This window comes from Panicum virgatum, chromosome 1K (genome assembly GCF_016808335.1).
Source record: "Panicum virgatum strain AP13 chromosome 1K, P.virgatum_v5, whole genome shotgun sequence".
Lineage (NCBI taxonomy): Eukaryota > Viridiplantae > Streptophyta > Magnoliopsida > Poales > Poaceae > Panicum > Panicum virgatum.
Window position 1 is genome coordinate 2244949 of NC_053136.1, and position 18453 is coordinate 2263401.

Consider the following 18453-nt stretch of genomic DNA (forward strand, 5'->3'; position numbering starts at 1 on the left):
TAAATTGTTTTTGGATGTCATTGACCAGTGGATATATATTTACAAACATCCATGAAATTAGCATAGTCTGGCGGCAGCAGCATATTGACAGCCTTCTCTTTTAGTACCTTCGTCTCCCTCAGCTCGACCACCTTCCTGTGGCGGTTCGAGTGCTTGTCACTCCGGAAGCTCGGGCTCGTCGACGGCCGCTACTCGGGCAGCAGCTTGTTCATCGTGTAGCGGATGCCGCAGGCGTTGCACAGGGTGCCCGGCCCGTCCGGCCCCGCGCGCCATTGCGGCGTCTCCGTGCTGTCGCAGTGCCTGCACGCCCTCTGGGTCTGCCTATTCCTCGGCCGCGCCGCCCCGAGCAGGCGCTGGCGGACGCCGCCGCCGCTGACGCCGACGCGGCGGCCGTCGTGGTCCCCGTCACCGCCGCTAGCGCTGTCGCGAGACGCGGGGACGCTCGGCATATCCAGCGACCACATCCGCTTGCCGCGCTTGACGGACATGTCCCGTTTCTTCCTCGGCACAACGAGCGGCGCCGAGACAGGCGGCGGCGGCGATGGCGGCGAGGCGGTCTCCAAACTGGACGTTGTCGTCCATGAGCTGTCCGACAGCGCAGCGCGCACCGCCGGCGGCAACCGTGGCGCGCCGTCGGAGCAAGCGCCGCCCCCGTCCTGGCAACAAGCGTCTTTGTCGGCAGCGTCCACGTCGAAGACGTCTTTGCCGCCCCCCGGTGGGCAGCACTCCCCGGTGCGGCGGCGGCTGCGAAAAGGTCCTCCAGCAGGTCGGCGTTGAACAAGTCGGGGTTGGTCATGATGGTGTCCAGCGGGTCGTTGGGGCAGCAGAGCCCGGCGTGGAGGAGGCACGGGCCGCCGCCGCACGAGCCGTCGAAGTACTCCGCGGCATCGGGGAAGTCGTGACGGGAGAGAGAGAGGGAGAATCCCGAGTTCAGTCATGTTACGGAGGATGGCCGGTCATGATGCTACCTAGTTATTATTGTATTAGGGTTTATGGATGGAGATCGGAGGAGATAGCGACCGTCAGAGTTCAATATGGAACGGATCGAGTTCAGATATGTGCAAAGTACAATGCATGTTACAACTTTACTAATTGCTAAGGGAGAGGCCGTCTCGATCTGCCTACTCGAGCCAATCAGGATTCAGGACTCTTTCTATAGATAGTAAGTTTATAATAATAAGCTGCTAACAAATAAGCTCTGCGCAGACTCTACTTGATCATGAGTGCTGATGTGGACAATGACAATCATGCATACTGATTTGAGCCTAACAATTGCTAATGTGGACAGTATGAACCATGCAGTGCATAATAATTTTTGAACTAAACAATCGAGAGAATTCTCGTGACGGTGATTGTTGTCCTTCCACTTTAGCACATAAGTAGTGTTTTTGAACTTGTTTCTAGAGGGTAGCACTGCACATAGGGGAGAAAAAGCTGCTGCAGGTATGTAGATGAATGCATTTTCCTTGTGAACAATCATGTTTGTTCTTGATAGTACACTCTGTAATAATGCAAAACCATGTATCCCAACCTCACGATTTGCAGTCGTTATCAAGGAAAAACTGCTTATTTCTCATCCAGAGACACGTCTAAACTAAGGTTCAACACGGAAAAAAAAACAGTAACACAGGCATTCTATTACATCATGAACTCTGTGGTTTCAAGGTCGTTACATGAGGAAGTCCCTGGGGTCTGTGACGTAGCCCGTCAGGGCCGAGGCAGCCGCCGTGTACGGGGATGCCAGATAGATCTGCCCCTCCTTGTGTCCCATCCTGCCCGGGAAGTTCCTGTTAGTCGTGGACACACAGACCAGCATCCAGATCATATAAGTTGTTAAAATCTAATTCATCATAACTGTCAATGTGGACAAAATAGAATTTTGAGCTTGATGTGTGCCTTCACAGACTAAGGACCAAGGGAACATTTTTGTTTAGTGTTTCCAGCTATAATTATTGGGTAACAACATTAGAACAGCAACTTAACACGTAACTGAGACTGGTAGCAATTCTGTATCCACGTAAGCATAAGTGGAACATCAGGTAGCTAGTCAATGGTGTGAGATTCGTATGGGCAGAAGATAGATTATTTTATCTTTAAAGAATTAAGGTATCATACTAATTTATGGACATAAAACCATAGTAGCCTTGCCCCAAGTATACATTAAGTACCAAGCCTATTTTACACAAATTCTTCAAGATGTGCATAGGATTCTTACCATCGGTTCATTCATGCGTGCATATGTATCGCGAGGGCCACCTAAACAAGCACCACAACTAGGGCTAGCTGGTGTGTCGCATCCAGCCTCCTCAAATATCTGGGAGCAAGTTTTCCCACCAGATCCTGGTACAGGGAGGCTATATAAGTCCATCCACACCTGCGGAGATTTCACTTTTTTGTCAATAAATATGAACAAGTCTATAGGATGTTACAGTGTTACTTCCAAATTTTTTTTTACTCTAGATAAGTAAATTTACCTTTTGTGTCGCAGGGACAAGGAATGTGGGGACTTTAACCTTCTTGCCCTAGATTAGGACAAAAGTTTGCAGTTAGTCAAGTCATCATGGGATAAAATGATTTTAAAAGATAGTAAGTACAAGTTTCAAGTACACAACGGGTGTCATCAGAATACACCATGGTAGGGTTCAAGATTCTTACCGAAGCTAAGAACACCTTTGCAGCAGCAAGGAAGTCCTCCGTCTTACCACCAGTGCAAGAACCAATATAAACTCGGTCAATCTTGACATCTTTGCATTCTCTTGCTAGAACACGGTTGTCAGGTGAATGTGGCTGCAGTTCATGAAGATTATCACTTTTTTATAGGAAAACCAACAAATCCAAGATAACGATTTCCAATAGACTACATTACAAACCTTGGCAACTACTGGCTCCAGTTTGGATACATCAAACCGATAGTCACTAAAAAATCTGAGGAAGAAAAAAAAAGTCGATCAAATTAAAGAACCAAGAGATCAATAGCTTATGCACATGCCATATCAAAAAAAAAACACACACACACAGAGAATAGAAACTCAAAAGTTGCAACAGGAAAACTGTCTAGCTGAATGTTTGGTGCTGCGACTGGTGGGCAGTGGTTTAGCTGAATGTGAGATAGGAAAATCAATGTTTTTTAAAGTTAGGCAGTGCCTTGGCTGAATGTTTGGTGGTGCTATCGTAAGCTGATGTCCCCAGCAAAAATGTTATGAAGGAAAACACTAGGCAACAATCTATTTCTTGTATATATGCATAACATAATCAACTTTTCAGAACACCATCTGAACGAAAGGACAAACTTGTTGAATAAGTACCATTCATCCATTTAATCTTGAATTTCAATGCTGTCTGACAAGCAGTCATGTCTATGTACGAGAAAATATTTTTTGAAACTCTAATATGCAAATCAATGCATAGCATGAACTAAAGAACAAGAAAAGCAAGGGCGGTTTATAATCACCTGGCCTGAGCATCACTGTAGACAGGTTCATAATCAACGGATGTCTTGCCCTGCAGTATAACAGTAATCAAGCTATGATGTCAGAACTATCACGAAAAATCTTTTGCAGAATGTTTTGAGCACTCTCTATCTCATATGTTATTGTAATGTTATGGAAGAAAAGCACATTGCCTCAGTTTCATCAATAGTATTTCGGAGGTTAGTTCTGTACCTCAAGGTACTTAAATGTAGTTTCATCAGCAGGCACAACACCATTCTTTCCACCAGCTTCAATAACCATGTTGCACAATGTCATTCGCTCTTCCATCTAGCACGTGTGTGAAAAGAATTAGTTCAATGTTACATAGTGTATTAGTGTGGGTATTAATTAAGCTAATTTTGAGCAGGTAATGCACATTTAGACTTTCCACAGTTGATCCAACAAACTCCATGGACTTGTAGGTTGCACCAGATACAGAAATCTCACCAATAATCTGTAAGTAGTAATTAACAAGAATAAGAAGTCGCAGCTAAGTAGATCCGAAGAGATGAACAAAATTAACATAGCTTGTAGGCTTACTTGCAAAATCAGATCCTTTGCGAGTAAATAAGGTGGCATTTCTCCATCTAGTACAAACCTTATAGTTGGTGGCACCTGAAAAATAAGATTAAAATATCAAAACATTGTGTGTGTGTGTGTGTGTGTGTGTTTCTGGAAGTGGCTCAAGCATATCGACAATATATGAAAAACTGATACGAGGGCGTACAATACAAAAATGACGCATAACTGCTACATAAATAGGGCTAACTGGATACTGCACTCGATTTTTCTATTACTGTTGTGTTTTGAGGAAATGCAAGTCAGTGCAAATGATAATAACATTTTAATGATTCAAGGAATTTATCTTTAATTTTGATTTATGTGAAACAAAGTTTTTTGGCTGATGAAGTCTCATTTTCCTGAAGATAAATTTATGCAATGTCCGGACGCATCAATGAACTATAGAATAGAACGACGTTTCAGCAAGCAACTGGACCTATATGGCTATACCACACGAATAAATGTCTTTATTTTTATTTTATTTGTTCTGTAAGACTGGTTCTCAAATTTATCTGGAGGTACTGAAAACATTGGGCATACCTTGAGAAGAGCCTTTCCAGTGCCCAATACAAAACCTGCATCAGTGTTTCCAATTCCCGTTGCAAATTGACCGAAGGCTCCAGCATTGCATGTATGAGAATCAGTACCAAGGAGAACCTAGACAGCAATTGGAGTCAATCCTTCCTGTATGGCAAAATCACAGATTAGCCGAACTTGGTACAGCCAGCAAGGTACCTCGCCCGGTCGGCAGTGGCCTTCTTGAGCAAGTGCAACGTGGCAGACGCCTTTGTAGTCTGGATTAGCCTGCAAACAACTCGAAAATTTAACTTGTGCAGGAAGAAAAACTTCAACAGGAACTTTAATTTGATACGAGGCTGAGGCAAGCTAAGCTATGAATCGAATGAAACGACAAGCAAATGGGCAGCCATACCTTGAAATTGCTGAGGTCCTTGATGTCATAGAAGTAATTGATGTTCTGCTCCATACAGAAGTCCCTGAGGATATCAACATTGCGGTTGGCCCGCTCGTCGCTGGTGAAGATGTAGTGGTCCGGGATGATGACGACCTTCTCGCGGTCCCAGACCTTGGCGTCCTCCCCGAACTCCTTCTTGAAGATGCCGATGGTGCCGGGGCCGCAGACGTCGTGCGTCATGAGCACGTCGACGTCCACCCAGACGTTCTCCCCGGGCTCCAGGCCCGCGCGCTCCGACGCCCGCGCCAGGATCTTCTCCGTCATCGTCATCGCGGACTTCACCTGAGGCGAGATTAAGCAGAGGCGGCGCGTAGGTGCATCAAGCGCGAGATCGGGAGCAGCAACATTCAGAAGAGGCGCGTTAACAGTAGGGGGGAGGGGATTCAGCGGGGGCGTACCGAGCCGGTGGACGCCGGGGCGCGGGGCGCGCGCGCGGGCGAAGCGACGGCGCGCACGCGGCATGGATTGCTCCGGCGGCCCGAGCCCGCGCGGTGCTGCGCCGGCGCCGGCGCCGCCGCGGCGAGCTCCTTCTACGGCAGGGGAGGGGAGCCGGTCAGTGACGGGACGCGAGCTGGGAGGTAGAGGGAGGGGGCGGAAGAGGGAGGAGAAGGGGACAGACCTTGTGGGCGAAGGCGGCGGAGGCCTTGGCGGCAGCGGAGACGGAGGCGGCCATGGCGTGGCTGCGCGCGGGCGGGGCGAAGCGTCGAACAGCCTGCGGGCAGTCGGGTCAAGGGGGATCGGGGATTGGGGGTGGTGCGGCGCGTGTGTCGGGCGTGTGTGGCCGCCGTGGCGTGTGGGCCCGGGTGAGGTAGGGAGGAGGTGGTCGAGCACACAAAGGCAAAGGCGGGGCGCGGCGGCAGCGGCTAGTGGGGACCCATTTATACTGGGAGACAGAGAGGTGAGGAGTGTGACGTGGAGCCTTGGATTGAGATCGGGCGGCGATGGATGGGTCGGTACGATCTACTGGAAGTTTAAGCTTTCTTGCAGAAAAAAACTGTTTAAGCTTATACTTTGACTGAGGGGGGAAAATGACACATTTACTAAGGATTTTCTGGCATCTAAAAGTGAACCTTTATAAGAAAGTCTTTATAAGTAGCTGCTTCTCCAGCCAACCAAGAGTATTTTTCTCTCACATGAAACCAGCACCAGCCACCAGCTAGTCAGCAATAATTTTCTCTCACAATAAACCAGCACCAGCCACCAGCCGCAGCCAGCAGAACAGAGTGATAATTTGTTCTTGTATTTCTTTTGTCCATAGCTAGAGGAGCTCTACATGCAAATCTATCAATTTTATTCACTAAATAAATTTGTGTATAATTTGATCATTGTTGGTAAAACATTGCAACATTTTTTTCATCATTTTAATCAGCAGTACTTTTTACAACAATGAACGCCACTACACAAGTAGTAGCTCATTGTTAAATGCTATTTAAATTCTTAGAACTAGACGTTTGAATCAATGCCGGGTGTTATGGTTTGCCGCAATTTGTTTTAGATGGCTTTGGTTTAAAATTTCACCAAAAACACTATGCAAACAAACTTTACTCAGCTATATTGGTAGATGGTAAGAATGCTACTCCTTGGTAACGACCTGAATCATTTTTGGAGCGCATGGTTGCTTGGGCGCTACTCTCGAGTAGTCGAGCCTCTGATTGTTTATGTGCCCAAGCAAAAGCATGTTGATTTTTCTTGGGTTTTCTTAGGCCTGGAAGAACGAGACAAGCGTGAATGCCACTTGGCCAGCTCTAGATAGAACCTTTTTCCAACACAAACACAACTTGGCCCCTACGTTTTCTCATTTGTCAGCCCGTGAATACGCTCACGTGATCCATCATCGTCCATCCCCATCCATCCATCCATCTTTGCTTGCGTTCTCCGTACGCATACCAACTTGCCAGCCCACGGACGACCGGCCCAAATAAAGTGCAATGACGGTTTCGATGGCCGCTTTAGAACACAAGCCCAAAATGAAGCCAGGACTTGTGTTGCTTCCAAGGGCCTCCTCCTCCTTGTACCGAAAGCAAGAATTCCGCTGGAATTCCACGAGAATATATAATAACAAGAAAACAATGCGATTTCATTTCGAAGTTGTGGATTTTCCGTGTTCTAAAAAGATTCTAAACCATACTATTATAAATTATATTCTTATTTACTATGAACTTTGGACTTTTCACCGCCACCGGCGATTATCTTATCTTATCCTACGAATCACATTTGTGAGCTCTAGAGACAAAACCGTCAAAACCAGAACAAAAAAAAAGAAATATTTGAAATTTTATCATTCCATAGGGATAACCAAATGAAATAAAATATCTATTCTCCCAATACATTAAAAAAACAGCTATTTTATATGGAGAAAAGAATTGCAAAAAGATAAGGCCGTTCGGTAGGACTTATCTGGTACATGCATGGGGTGTAAACTAATGGACAAACAGGAACACGTCATGTGGTTGTGATTTAAAAACCCTTTTGGCAGTGAGAGGGGGGACAATAACACGCCAATCGACATCATTTCCTTTGGAAAATAATGTAATATACTATTACCACGTCACACTAACTAAAGTTATATCGAAAAAAACAATACAATTTGCACCACCTAGATCATCCAAATCCATAATTCGCGTAAAATAATATACTGTAATCTTGTCCTATGCATCATATCAAATCGGTCAAAATTTGTCCCCCACTATAATATAATTCAGTCAAATTAAGCCTGCATATCTTAGCAATTTTTTATGATGTGCTGGTACATATAAGTTGGCTGCGAGAAATTGGGCCCAGATGCATGTGAATACTTTGGAAATCGTAATTAACTAAGCGCTTCTACACCCTTCCCGAATATACATAAAGAACTAAACAATATACAATAAACATATGCATTTTAATATTTATTCAAAAATATTAAAAATCACAACATGATAAGGAAGACGATGCGTGTGTTGTGGTTGGAAATAAAGTGCTTACGTTTTGCCCTGATTGTTCACTGTTCTTGCTGAATTACTTTTTCTTATAGCCGAGAGTTGAGATGCCCTCTGGCTTGTACAGATGTACGTACTATGTTTTCCCACTGCAATGAATTTAGCTATTTAGTGTGCAGGTCAAAATGTTTTGTCTAGGAAAGCACTTGACATACTTGTGGAAGTTAACTAGCTAGTTAGTGTGCAGTTTTAATTAAAAGATTAGAACACTTATTAACTGGTCTCTCCTTTAATTTTTCTTTAACCAAAAGATTCAACTTTTCTTTGTGGGAATGAACCAAACTAGTAGTTAACTATTGTAAAACACTTGAAATCGATGTGCTATTGAAATATGGCCATCGAATAGGATAATCTAATCGTTGCCACTTGCGCTAAAGCTAGATTGGCATGAACTGACTTTCCTTTGTGCAAAGATGATTTCTATATTTATCGGAAGGTGTTATCATCGATTCAAGTGTAACATAACAATAATATCGTCATATCCAACTGCCTCAATGATATATATATCTTGTAGTCATAACCAAGTAATTATTAAGTCCATTTGGTCAATAATACATCGATATTGGATAGGGAAACAAGATGATATTTTACCATATGATTATTGTCATGCAAAGCAATGATGATTTGTGACTAGGAATAATCTTTTTATGGATGTTTTCTTTTGCAAATTACATCGATGTTATCTTTTACATAGATCATCTAGAGTGTGAACCTCTCAAAAATTTAAGAAGGGTAAGCGAGCACGGTGAGCCAAGATACATGAGGGTTTATGATAATTAATTACGTCTAGCCTTCTTGATTGCCATCATTTTACATACATAAGCATGTGTGGTGCCAGCAAAAAGTTACCTATTACCTGTATTATTTTTGTTTAGATAATTAATTTAATAGCTATCAAGTCAGATAAGTGGTGGGCAAGAGGCTCTTTTCCACCAAAGAAACTTCACATAAATTATTCGTATAAATTTATTTGGTTAATAAAGTCATACTTTTGCTTTCCACATATATGCCCTTTGCATAAATATTTTAATGTTTCCATCGCAAGCTAGGCTATAAATTAGAGCTTTAACAAAAGAAACATCAATATAAAAGGCTATTTTGTGGAAACACACCTGTGTTTGTGCAATTTTAGGGAAACGTCAATATAAAGGCTGTTTTGCTGTTTTGCGGAAACAGACTTGTCTTTGTGCAAGTTTAGGCCATGAAGCAATAGCTTAACTTTCGTCTTTCTTTCGAAGACTGGAATTAATTGCAACTGATCTGTGAATCACTGAATTGGGAGCCATGTATCTGATAGGGTCAATATGGTCGAAAGAAGTAGTGACTAATACATATAAATTAATTAATACTCTTCAAAACACCATGGAGTAAACAAATTTGCTGTGAAATTTTAACCCGAAGCCTATGAATGTGAAATCCGAAAGGGTTCAAACACCACCAACTCCTTCTCTGATCTGCAATTTATTACATCATTAAGGACCCAGACAGAAAGACACACCAAAAACATAAATTAATTCAGCGTCACACCGCATATTTCGAAATTGGCACCACGGGGATTAAAAATTGGCCCTCTAGACGATACAAAACAAGGAAACAATTAAACAATAAACCCCACCAATATTTTTCCCAATAAAAAACCCCCACTAATTTAACCCCAATCACCAAACCGAACAAACTTAAATTTTTTAAAAACTCCGTCCATTTGCAAAATATTTTTAAATACTTTCTGTCCTTGTTTAAATTAAAACCAATCGATCCCTTTTATTTCCTCGCTGCATTTCCCATCTCTTCGTCTCCTTCCGAACCTCCCTCCCCTTGTCGCCTCTGTTCTTGAATTTCTCGCCGGAACACGGCCGGCGACGCGAAGCTCGCCGGAGAACCGCACCGGTTGTTCGGCGGCTAGCTTGTAGAGTCCGTCCTCCGAGTCTGGGCTCTGAATTCAGGGTCGGGAGTCTGAATTCCAGGTGAGTTCAGGCCTTCAGCTTCGTGATCGGCGCTTGCGAGAAGAAGAGGAACAGAGCGGAGGACTCTGATGGTCACGACCCGACCAGGCGCGAGGTAGTGTTCATAGAAGAGCCCACGATGGCGACAACGGAGGCTTCGCCGGCCGCGGCTGATGCCGAGCAGCCGGCGCCGGCGCCGGAGACGGCGACGACACCGACACCGGCGAGCTCTCAGCCTGCGCCGGCTGCTCCTACGGCCGCGTCAGTTGCGGTGCCGGCGGGTGTTGCTGGGAGAGGAGAGGGGAAGAGGAAGCGGGGGAGGCCGCGGAAATACGGGCCGGACGGGAGCCTGCTGCGGCCGCTGAATGCGACGCCGATCTCGGCGTCGGTGCCGGACGACGCGGGCGGGGCGCAGTACACGCCGGCTTCTGCCGTCGGGTCCATCATGAAGAGGGGCAGGGGCCGCCCGGTGGGGTTCGTCAGCCGCGCGACGCCAATATCCGTGGCAGTGACGGCCGCCGCGCCCACGGCTGCGGTGGTCGTGTCAGCGCCGGCGCCGCAGCCACAGCTCGGGCCACTCGGTACGTCGTCGCCCTCCTCGGCTTCCTCGCATCTCTAGGACGCCTTATTACTCGTTTGATTTTGAGAAATTTTCACATAGTTTCGTTCAATTTCGAATTGGAATTTGGGGTCAAATCTGAAAGGTCGCAACTTATTTTAGTCAAAGAAACTCTGCTTTGTCGGAGCATAGTTGCTGAGAGGCTGAGAGCTCTGCTATTCCAGGTAGGTGAACTGAAACTCTGGCCGTGTTTGGTTGCCCCGTGAAAAAGTTGTGATGAAAACTTTTTGGTACTTTGACCACCAATTAAGGGTATTAAATAAAGTCTAATTACAAAATTACTTTCACAACTATGGTACTGTAGCAGTTACTCTAACTAATGAGACCTTTGACCGTAGGATTAGTGAATAATTGAGCGTGGTCACTGTATCATCACTGTAGCTAATCAAGACGGAACTTGAGTCATTAGATTCGTCTTGAAAAGTTATACTCATCTCTGAAAATGTTTTGCAAATAGACTTCATTTAGTACTCCATGCGGACATTCGTCTTTTTGTGAAATTGTGATGTGATGGGTAACCAAACATGGCCTCTGAAAGAAACATGCATCCTAGTTTCAGCTCAGGTACCAGTACCAGATATATTTCAGTAGTGCTCATGTTCTCTGAAGACGTGGCGCTGGTTGGGTATCCATGTCGTTTTTTACTTGTGGTTTGCTAGTGGCTTCGGACTTGCACGCTTTCTCATCCTTCATGCTGTGGCACGCTGGCAACCTACTTCTGCAACATCTATCGAATTGATCAAGGGATTATTACAATTTTCAAGACTTGTTCTTGTGCAGCTGTTCTAACACCTTATTCCAGAAAGACAGAAACACAAATGAAAGTGGAACTGCCATGCCTGTTCAGGGATCCTGCCTGATTGATGCAGATTGGCAAATGCAGTTGGAAGTTTGTAACCTCACTAGCGTAAACGCTCATATTATATATGTGATTGATGTGTTGTCATAGATGATGCAATTGAGTGGCTCGGAAGCCTATTTATCTACTTGTAGATGGACAGAAAATATGGCTGATAGCGATGTTAAATAAGTTGATGTCTCTTGGAAGCATATTCTTTTGGTGGAAAACAGATATATCATTTGGTTGCTTGGGTGGATGGGCATGGGTTCCGTGTGAAATATATATCCGTGTTTTGGAAATTATTTGCAATGTTGTCTTTTTGATGAAACTCTTAGGTTATTAACTGTTTGGCATGGGCAGACAGATAATTGATAGGATAACTCATAGATTTCTCTACAAAGACCAGGGAGATTACTGTAATAGGGTTCTGCTACACCACATTGTCGGTTCTGCTACAGTCACTGTTTGTTGCTGTCCCTTCTTGTTTTTCCTTTGGTGTTAGAACACTACGTATACAGATTGGCAGGAACTTATGATGCATTAGTTGAATAGCATTGTTGCTTCTATAATAGGGCAGCCAGGTGTACTTCTTGTACCCCCTCCATGATTGATAAAATGAAGGCACGGAATAATTCAAAGTGAATATTTTCCTGATAATTCTGTCTCCATTTCAGAAACATCATATTCTTTGGTTGGCTGGCAGGTGAATTGGTAGCTTGTGCTTCTGGTGCAAATTTTACGCCTCATATTATTAATGTTGCTGCTGGTGAGGTAAGTATCATGTATTTCATCTACTTGATAAAATATTCCTACTTAGTAGCATGATGAACTATACTGTATATTTGATTCTATATTGGCACCCATTGGTCTTGAATTAGCATTCTGTGGAATTCAGACATCTTTTTTTCCCCAGAGAGTTCATAACCTTGTTTATTTATTTACCAGGATGTCAATATGAAGGTCATATCTTTCTCCCAACAAGGTCCAAGGGCAATTTGCATTCTATCTGCCAATGGTGTGATTGCAAATGTTACACTGCGTCAACAGGATTCCTTAGGTGGTACAGTTACTTATGAGGTCTGTCCATATTGCCTTCTGAAGTTATATACATGTCAGTAGTTGAAGCTAATAGATGAAGTTTAGTTCTTACTTGCAATGTTACTTCCATGTTAGCTATCATATTGATGGGTCATTGTTTTATTTTAATTTTGCATTTGTTCCTTGAAGAGAGTTCTTGTAGTTTATTTCATTTAAAGGGGAGGGAGCTATTTCCATCAATTGGCATCCAGAAGTAAATCAATATTCTTCACAGCCTTATATGGTGATTTTGTTGTTTGCCTGTGCCTCCATGAAAATGGTTAGAAAAAACACTGATAGGTATTCAAGTATTCAACATATAAATTGTGCATGGCCTGCGTAAATGAATAAGCAAACTTTTATGGCTTTCCCTTTTAAAATAATGCCATATAGTCCTCTGCAGCTAATATGTGCTGAAGCGTATTTGCAGATTTAAATTATTTAATTGGTCATCTGTAGTATCAGTTCAAAAGTTTAGTAATAGCTTTGCTAGTAGGAGAAATGCTGTAGAGGCCGGAACTTGTTTCCATTATCTAAAAAAAAAAGTAGGCGAAATGCTGATGGAAGAAGAATTCTACAAGGTACTGGGTTACAATGTGTTGTACCCCACTAAATCTCAAATTGCATATCGTAAAACTAAATTTAGCAAGCAATTAGTCCTTGTATCAGTGACTATAGCAGCCCAGTAGAAATGCTACTGCGAATTGAGAGAAGGTACAAATTGAAAACCAAGGTGGTCAAAAAGTCACACCACATATGTGTTGTTGTAGAATATTCATATGGTTTGACTTTGAGTGAATAGGGCTAAATCATGATCAGGACCTTTCCACTCTTTGTAAATGCATGGAAATTAAATAAAGTTGATGGAAACTAGTAGCACATCCAGCACGAAGAAACTGCAGAGAAACTATACCCATGTTGAATTATACATATGCTTTAGTCATGAGTCGTTACTTGTTAGAGTATTAAATAGTCGTGGGAAAATAATGTGCCTAGCTGGCCCATTGTTTGATAGTGCTTGTATATATGTGTGTTACATGCTATTCGAATAGTGGTAACATGTTGGAGTTGGACTCATCATGTGACCTTACTCTTTTCTACTAGAAAATGGGTGCTATTTAGACAGAAACCAGTCTCTGAAAAAACAATTATTCTATATTCTCTAATGATATTTAGCTGACACTGCACCATGTTAAATCAGGGCCGGTTTGAGCTCCTCTCCTTGTCTGGATCTTTCACTCCCACCGATAGCGGTGGCACCAGAAGCCGCTCCGGTGGGATGAGCGTCTCCTTAGCGGCCGCCGACGGCCGTGTAATTGGAGGCGGAGTTGCCGGCCTGCTCGTGGCCGCTAGCCCTGTCCAGGTACGTGAATGCATCGAACTATAAATGCACGTGAATGAATTATATTATGGTTAATTACATGATTAACGATATAGTCACTGGTCCATGACGACTAATCGATGCATGTTTGTTAATTTGCAACCTGATGGCGTTGTGCGTGCCAGGTCGTGGTAGGAAGTTTCCTCCCGAGTTACCAGCTGGACCAGAACGCCAACAAGAAGCCGGTCATCGAAATCACGACAGTGCCGCCGGCGCCGGAGACGATTGGGTTCACGATCTCCAGCGGCGACATGATGGAGGACTCGTACAGCGGCAGCCAGCATCCGCGGTCCGGGACGGCGAAAGGGAGCTCGGCGGCGGCGGTGTTCAAGGTGGAGAACTGGACGGCGCCTGCGCAGCAGCAGCAGCCGCCGGCGCCTGAGCAGGCGAGGAAGAAGACGCCGCCGCCGCCGGCGTCAGAGGCCAAAGTTCCCGTCCCCGGTGGGTGAGGCTTGCAGATCGATCGTGCCGCTCGTCGATCGGCTTGGCTGCTCATCAGTCCCCATCGCATGAATGCTGGCCGGTTGGATCGGATCACTTGCACCATGCAGCCCGTTAGGGCCAGCTAGCTCTCTCTCTGATGATAAAATCAGTCGCTGCAGTTTATAAGGAATACAGTATAATTCAGTAATTTAGCAACCCTGGATGATGCCAATTTAGTACAAAATGGATTGATTTACTTGCACGCGTGAAGATGCTATATATAGCTCTTAGTGTTAATTAGATGTTGACATTTTCGGCCCATTTATTTGCATGACGCTTCATTAATCATTATACATCCATCCTAGTATCAAGTTTGTGTGTCAAAGCTTCTTCACCTTTTTTCCTACTGCTGCCGGTTCCAGGGCGGTCGTCACCTCACATACATAGCAGACTTGTACTTCCATCCCATCTGCGATTTCCGAGAAGTTCAAGGGCTTAAAGTGATCGGATGCTCTAGCCTAAGAAAGAGAGGGGATGAATTAGACAATTTAAAAACTTTAACTTATGGCTTCAACTAGTTTGCACAAAAACTTAATCTAAAAAGCTATCTAGATGTGCAACTACGGTTCTTCTAGTGTGAAACTCTCATCTTAAAAGAGTTTAGCAATCTATAGCCAATCCTATCAAGATATTACTCTATGACACAAAAATTGCAATATGAAATGCGGAAGCTTAAAGGAGGGATGAGAGGAAGCAAACTCTCGACATAAAGATTTATTCCGTGGTTCGGATTGCCATAAAGGCGCCCCTACATCCATGTTGTTGAAGCACTCACGAAGAGTATTGCTTCCGGCAACCAAGTCTTATTCGTGAACACAATCACGGTCATCTTGATCCCGTTTTCCACTAAGGAGCTTGCCCACAAAGGAGAGGGAGTCTCCACGCCCCCCCGTACAAGGTTGTCGTCACCGCTCCACACCAAGCCGGAGGGTCGATGACGTGCCGGCAGCCACCAAATGCTCCAAGGGGCCGGCGCACCGAAATACTTGTTCAGTCTAGAACCAGCCACAAGGCACAACACTTTGCTCTCACACTCTCTAAAGAGCTAATCCTATCACTAACACTCACAAAGCTTGTGCTAAGCCTAAGGATTTGATCTATTTGCATATGGATGGCTTGGATGTGTTCTTGGATGTGTACGAGACTTATAGAACTCCAGTGAGCATCAAATGGCCGGGGGGAACTCATATATATAGCCCTCAAACTTGAACTAGCCGTTTAGAGCCGTTGGCCACTTTTCTGCGTAGGTGTCGGTTCATCTGGTGATAGAGCGTCGGTTCAACCGGTCACACACAGGCTGATTCTAGTCGTTGGCTTCTCTGGCACGATCGCAACAACCCCTAGGACCATCAGTTAAACCGATGCTAGGGCGTCGGTTAAACCGGTGATACTTGATCTTCATGTAGCCATTGCACTTGATCATTTCTTGTAGACGTCATTGCACCGACACTTGCTCCGATGGGCAGCGGTTAAACCGGTGCTGAAAGCTTGGCTACTGCGCACTTGACATCGTCTCTGGACAATAGTACGTTGATTGCACCGATGCTTGTCTTTGACCCGTCGGTTAAACCGGTGCCTAAGTGTTGTCTTCACTTGATCCCTTCTAGCCCCAAAACTTGCACCGATGCTTGAGCGTCAGTTTATCCGGGGACCATGGGATGCACCGATGGTGTGGCTTTGGTTTAACCGGTACAACCAACTATCTGTAACCTTTCGTCCAATTCATCGCGGCGATCATTTGGATACTTGACGGTGAATTGGAATTATCATCTTGACGTTGGATTTGACATGGTGTCTCGACAATGGATTGGACATTGCGTCTCGACAGTGAATTGGACATGTTGAATTATATCCGATCCATTGAACCTAAAAACTCCTACAAGTGTGATCTCACAAACTCGTTAGTACCATTGATTATGTTGTCACTCAATCACCAAAATCACAAACAATGGCCTAAATGGGGCCATGTTCCTTACAAGGGCACAACGTACTTTATAACTGCATGTACATGTACACGGGGTCCGATCCGATCGAGTCTGATCGCTGCCTGGATTGGGTCTGACTCTACCTATATACAGATCGATCGGATTCCAACTGCCGACGACTCTGATCAGGCAGTCTCAAATTGCCCTGTATATATATAGTCGGTGCACAGATTAAAGGGAGTAATTGCTTGGCTGCTCCCCCTCCGGTGCGGCGATCCGCCATCTCCTTCCCCTCCAGCGATCCTTTATCTCTGTCTACTCCCTTGCTTCATCTATCTCTACTCCGACGAGAGGAGAATTGATGGAAGACATGCAAGCCCAATCGTACCTGGGTCCTGACAGCATCGTCTTCGTCAGCGCCGGCAGCCCCATGGCATCGCCACCTCGCCACGACGACGACGGCATGCCCCCCAAATCGCTGTTGGATGCGATTTTCCTCCGCACGCTGGCAACCTGGCAAGCGACCCTAGACTTCAGAACTTTTTGTCGCAAGAAATTGCAGATCACTATAGTCTTGATAATACAACAGTTTGCAATGAACAAGGGTCATGAGGTCATAGCTCAGTTTATGGACCATGGCGATGAAAATGATACATTTTTATTAGGAGAAACATGGATGACTGGGAACATAATAGGAATTGGCATTTTAAACTTGTTGCCCAAAGCCAGCGAGGGAAAGAGAATATGATTTTCACTGTGTTGACAAAGAGAATATGATTTTCCACGATCATGAATTTCAGGCTTTAAACGAATTAAAGATTATAAACGAGCTAGCCAAGGCTCTCTTGGTTATTTCAAAAGAAGCAACAAGAGCTCTCATTTTTAATCTCTAGTTACTTAGTGTATTAGGCCATTTTGACGAGAGTCGCCTTCTCACTTTCGGGTGGCAGAGCCTACCAGCCGACTGACAGAGCTAACCTTCAATGAAATATAGAACTTTTATGACCCTAGACGGCAGAGACAACCTACGATGGATCACAACTTATACACTAAGTATTAGAAACTATATGGCTTAAACGGGGGACTAACACATATAAGAACAAGATTTTATCGCAACACAAAATACAAGAACACAACACTATCTTGTTTGGTGGCTAGCATAGCACTCAGTCTTCTCTCTTACTCTTTCCTATCTAACACTACCACCTCTCATCTACTACCATGCTCGTGGATGAATATCATGACAAGGGAGGGGGGTCTCTATTTATAGGCCAATGGAGACTATGTTATTAAGACAAGTGTCCCATTTTTACAGAATTCCTAGTTATTTTAATATTTTATAATTTTATCTATTACTAATTCTAGAGTGCTCCATAAGAAATATCTTCTTCTTGCATGGTGGAGATTATTCTAGAAGATTGCCTTGCCTTCTTCTTAACACTCCCCCTTGAGGCAAATTTCTTTCTAGAGATGTCTTGCAAACCATACCGAGCGCCTTTCAAAACTTCTCAAACTTTACCTTATGAAGACCCTTGGTGAGGATACCAGCAATCTGCTCTTCTATCTTAGTAGACACCATCTCAATCTCTCTATCAAGTACCTTATGTGCTTGGTCATTGCATGGAAGACTGAATTTTCAGCCAAAAGAATAGAAGATAGATTATGATAAAAAAAATTCTTACTTGGTATTCTGTCGGCTGGTGGAGATCCTCCATTAACTGCTTGAGCTAGGTGTTGTCTTGTGCTGCCATCGCTGTCAATCGATACTCTGGATCAGTAGTAGATAATGCCATAGTTGGTTGTATCTTGTTGCACCATGATATGGCTCCTAATCCTAGACTAAAGAAGTATCCTGTGATTGATCATCGTATGCCACTATCTCTAGCATAGTTAGCATGCATCACAATATCTCATCACTTGTAGTTTTTTGTTTTCTTGTATACAATACAAAAATTGATTGTGCCCTTGACATACCCGAGGATTCGCCTGACTGTATCAAGATGAGGCTTCTTTAGATTACTCTTGTATTGACTACTCCAACTGGATAAGAAATAACTAGTCAGGTTAGAGTATGATAGATTAGACTCCCAACCAATCGGTGCATAGTCATGTCCTCCAATCATTTCTTTCATCTCCTTGTGGCATCATATTAGGATATGGAACAGTGGCGGAGCTAGACCTGAGAATTAGGGGGGGTCCAAC

General features: G+C 44.2%; 2 protein-coding genes across 3 annotated transcripts; one reads left to right on the top strand and one right to left on the bottom strand.

The window, feature by feature from the left end:
• Positions 1-1435: 1435 nt before the first annotated feature.
• LOC120707684 (3-isopropylmalate dehydratase large subunit, chloroplastic-like) lies at positions 1436-5854 on the bottom strand. Of its 2 annotated transcripts, none has more exons than XM_039992759.1 (14): positions 5624-5854; positions 5403-5534; positions 4963-5286; positions 4767-4835; positions 4572-4688; positions 4011-4085; positions 3847-3924; positions 3663-3758; positions 3452-3501; positions 2871-2925; positions 2656-2787; positions 2475-2522; positions 2216-2374; positions 1436-1810 (listed from the first exon to the last, which is right to left on the bottom strand). In XM_039992759.1, exons 1-14 carry the CDS (start codon positions 5675-5677, stop codon positions 1670-1672), a joined length of 1530 nt encoding a protein of 509 aa, XP_039848693.1. In that variant the 5' UTR covers positions 5678-5854; the 3' UTR covers positions 1436-1669. The 2 variants fall into 2 exon arrangements, with proteins under 2 accessions (XP_039848693.1, XP_039848624.1); XM_039992690.1 differs by having other exon boundaries at positions 1436-1787; positions 5624-5849.
• Positions 5855-9746: 3892 nt separating this feature from the next.
• LOC120707878 (AT-hook motif nuclear-localized protein 2-like) lies at positions 9747-14633 on the top strand. Its single transcript, XM_039992963.1, has 5 exons — positions 9747-10506; positions 12089-12156; positions 12331-12462; positions 13664-13825; positions 13969-14633. Exons 1-5 carry the CDS (start codon positions 10065-10067, stop codon positions 14290-14292), a joined length of 1128 nt encoding a protein of 375 aa, XP_039848897.1. The 5' UTR covers positions 9747-10064; the 3' UTR covers positions 14293-14633.
• Positions 14634-18453: the final 3820 nt, after the last annotated feature.

Coding starts and splice junctions, on each gene's coding strand:
- LOC120707684 (XM_039992690.1), bottom strand. CDS start 5,677: ATGGCCGCCTCCGTCTCCGCTGCCGCCAAGGCCTCCGCCGCCTTCGCC. Junction 3,925..4,010: donor CAAAGGATCTGATTTTGCAA/GTAAGCCTACAA, acceptor TACTACTTACAG/ATTATTGGTGAGATTTCTGT. Junction 1,788..2,215: donor CACGCATGAATGAACCGATG/GTAAGAATCCTA, acceptor CACGACTAACAG/GAACTTCCCGGGCAGGATGG.
- LOC120707878 (XM_039992963.1), top strand. CDS start 10,065: ATGGCGACAACGGAGGCTTCGCCGGCCGCGGCTGATGCCGAGCAGCCG. Junction 10,507..12,088: donor GCCACAGCTCGGGCCACTCG/GTACGTCGTCGC, acceptor GTTGGCTGGCAG/GTGAATTGGTAGCTTGTGCT. Junction 12,157..12,330: donor TTAATGTTGCTGCTGGTGAG/GTAAGTATCATG, acceptor TTTATTTACCAG/GATGTCAATATGAAGGTCAT.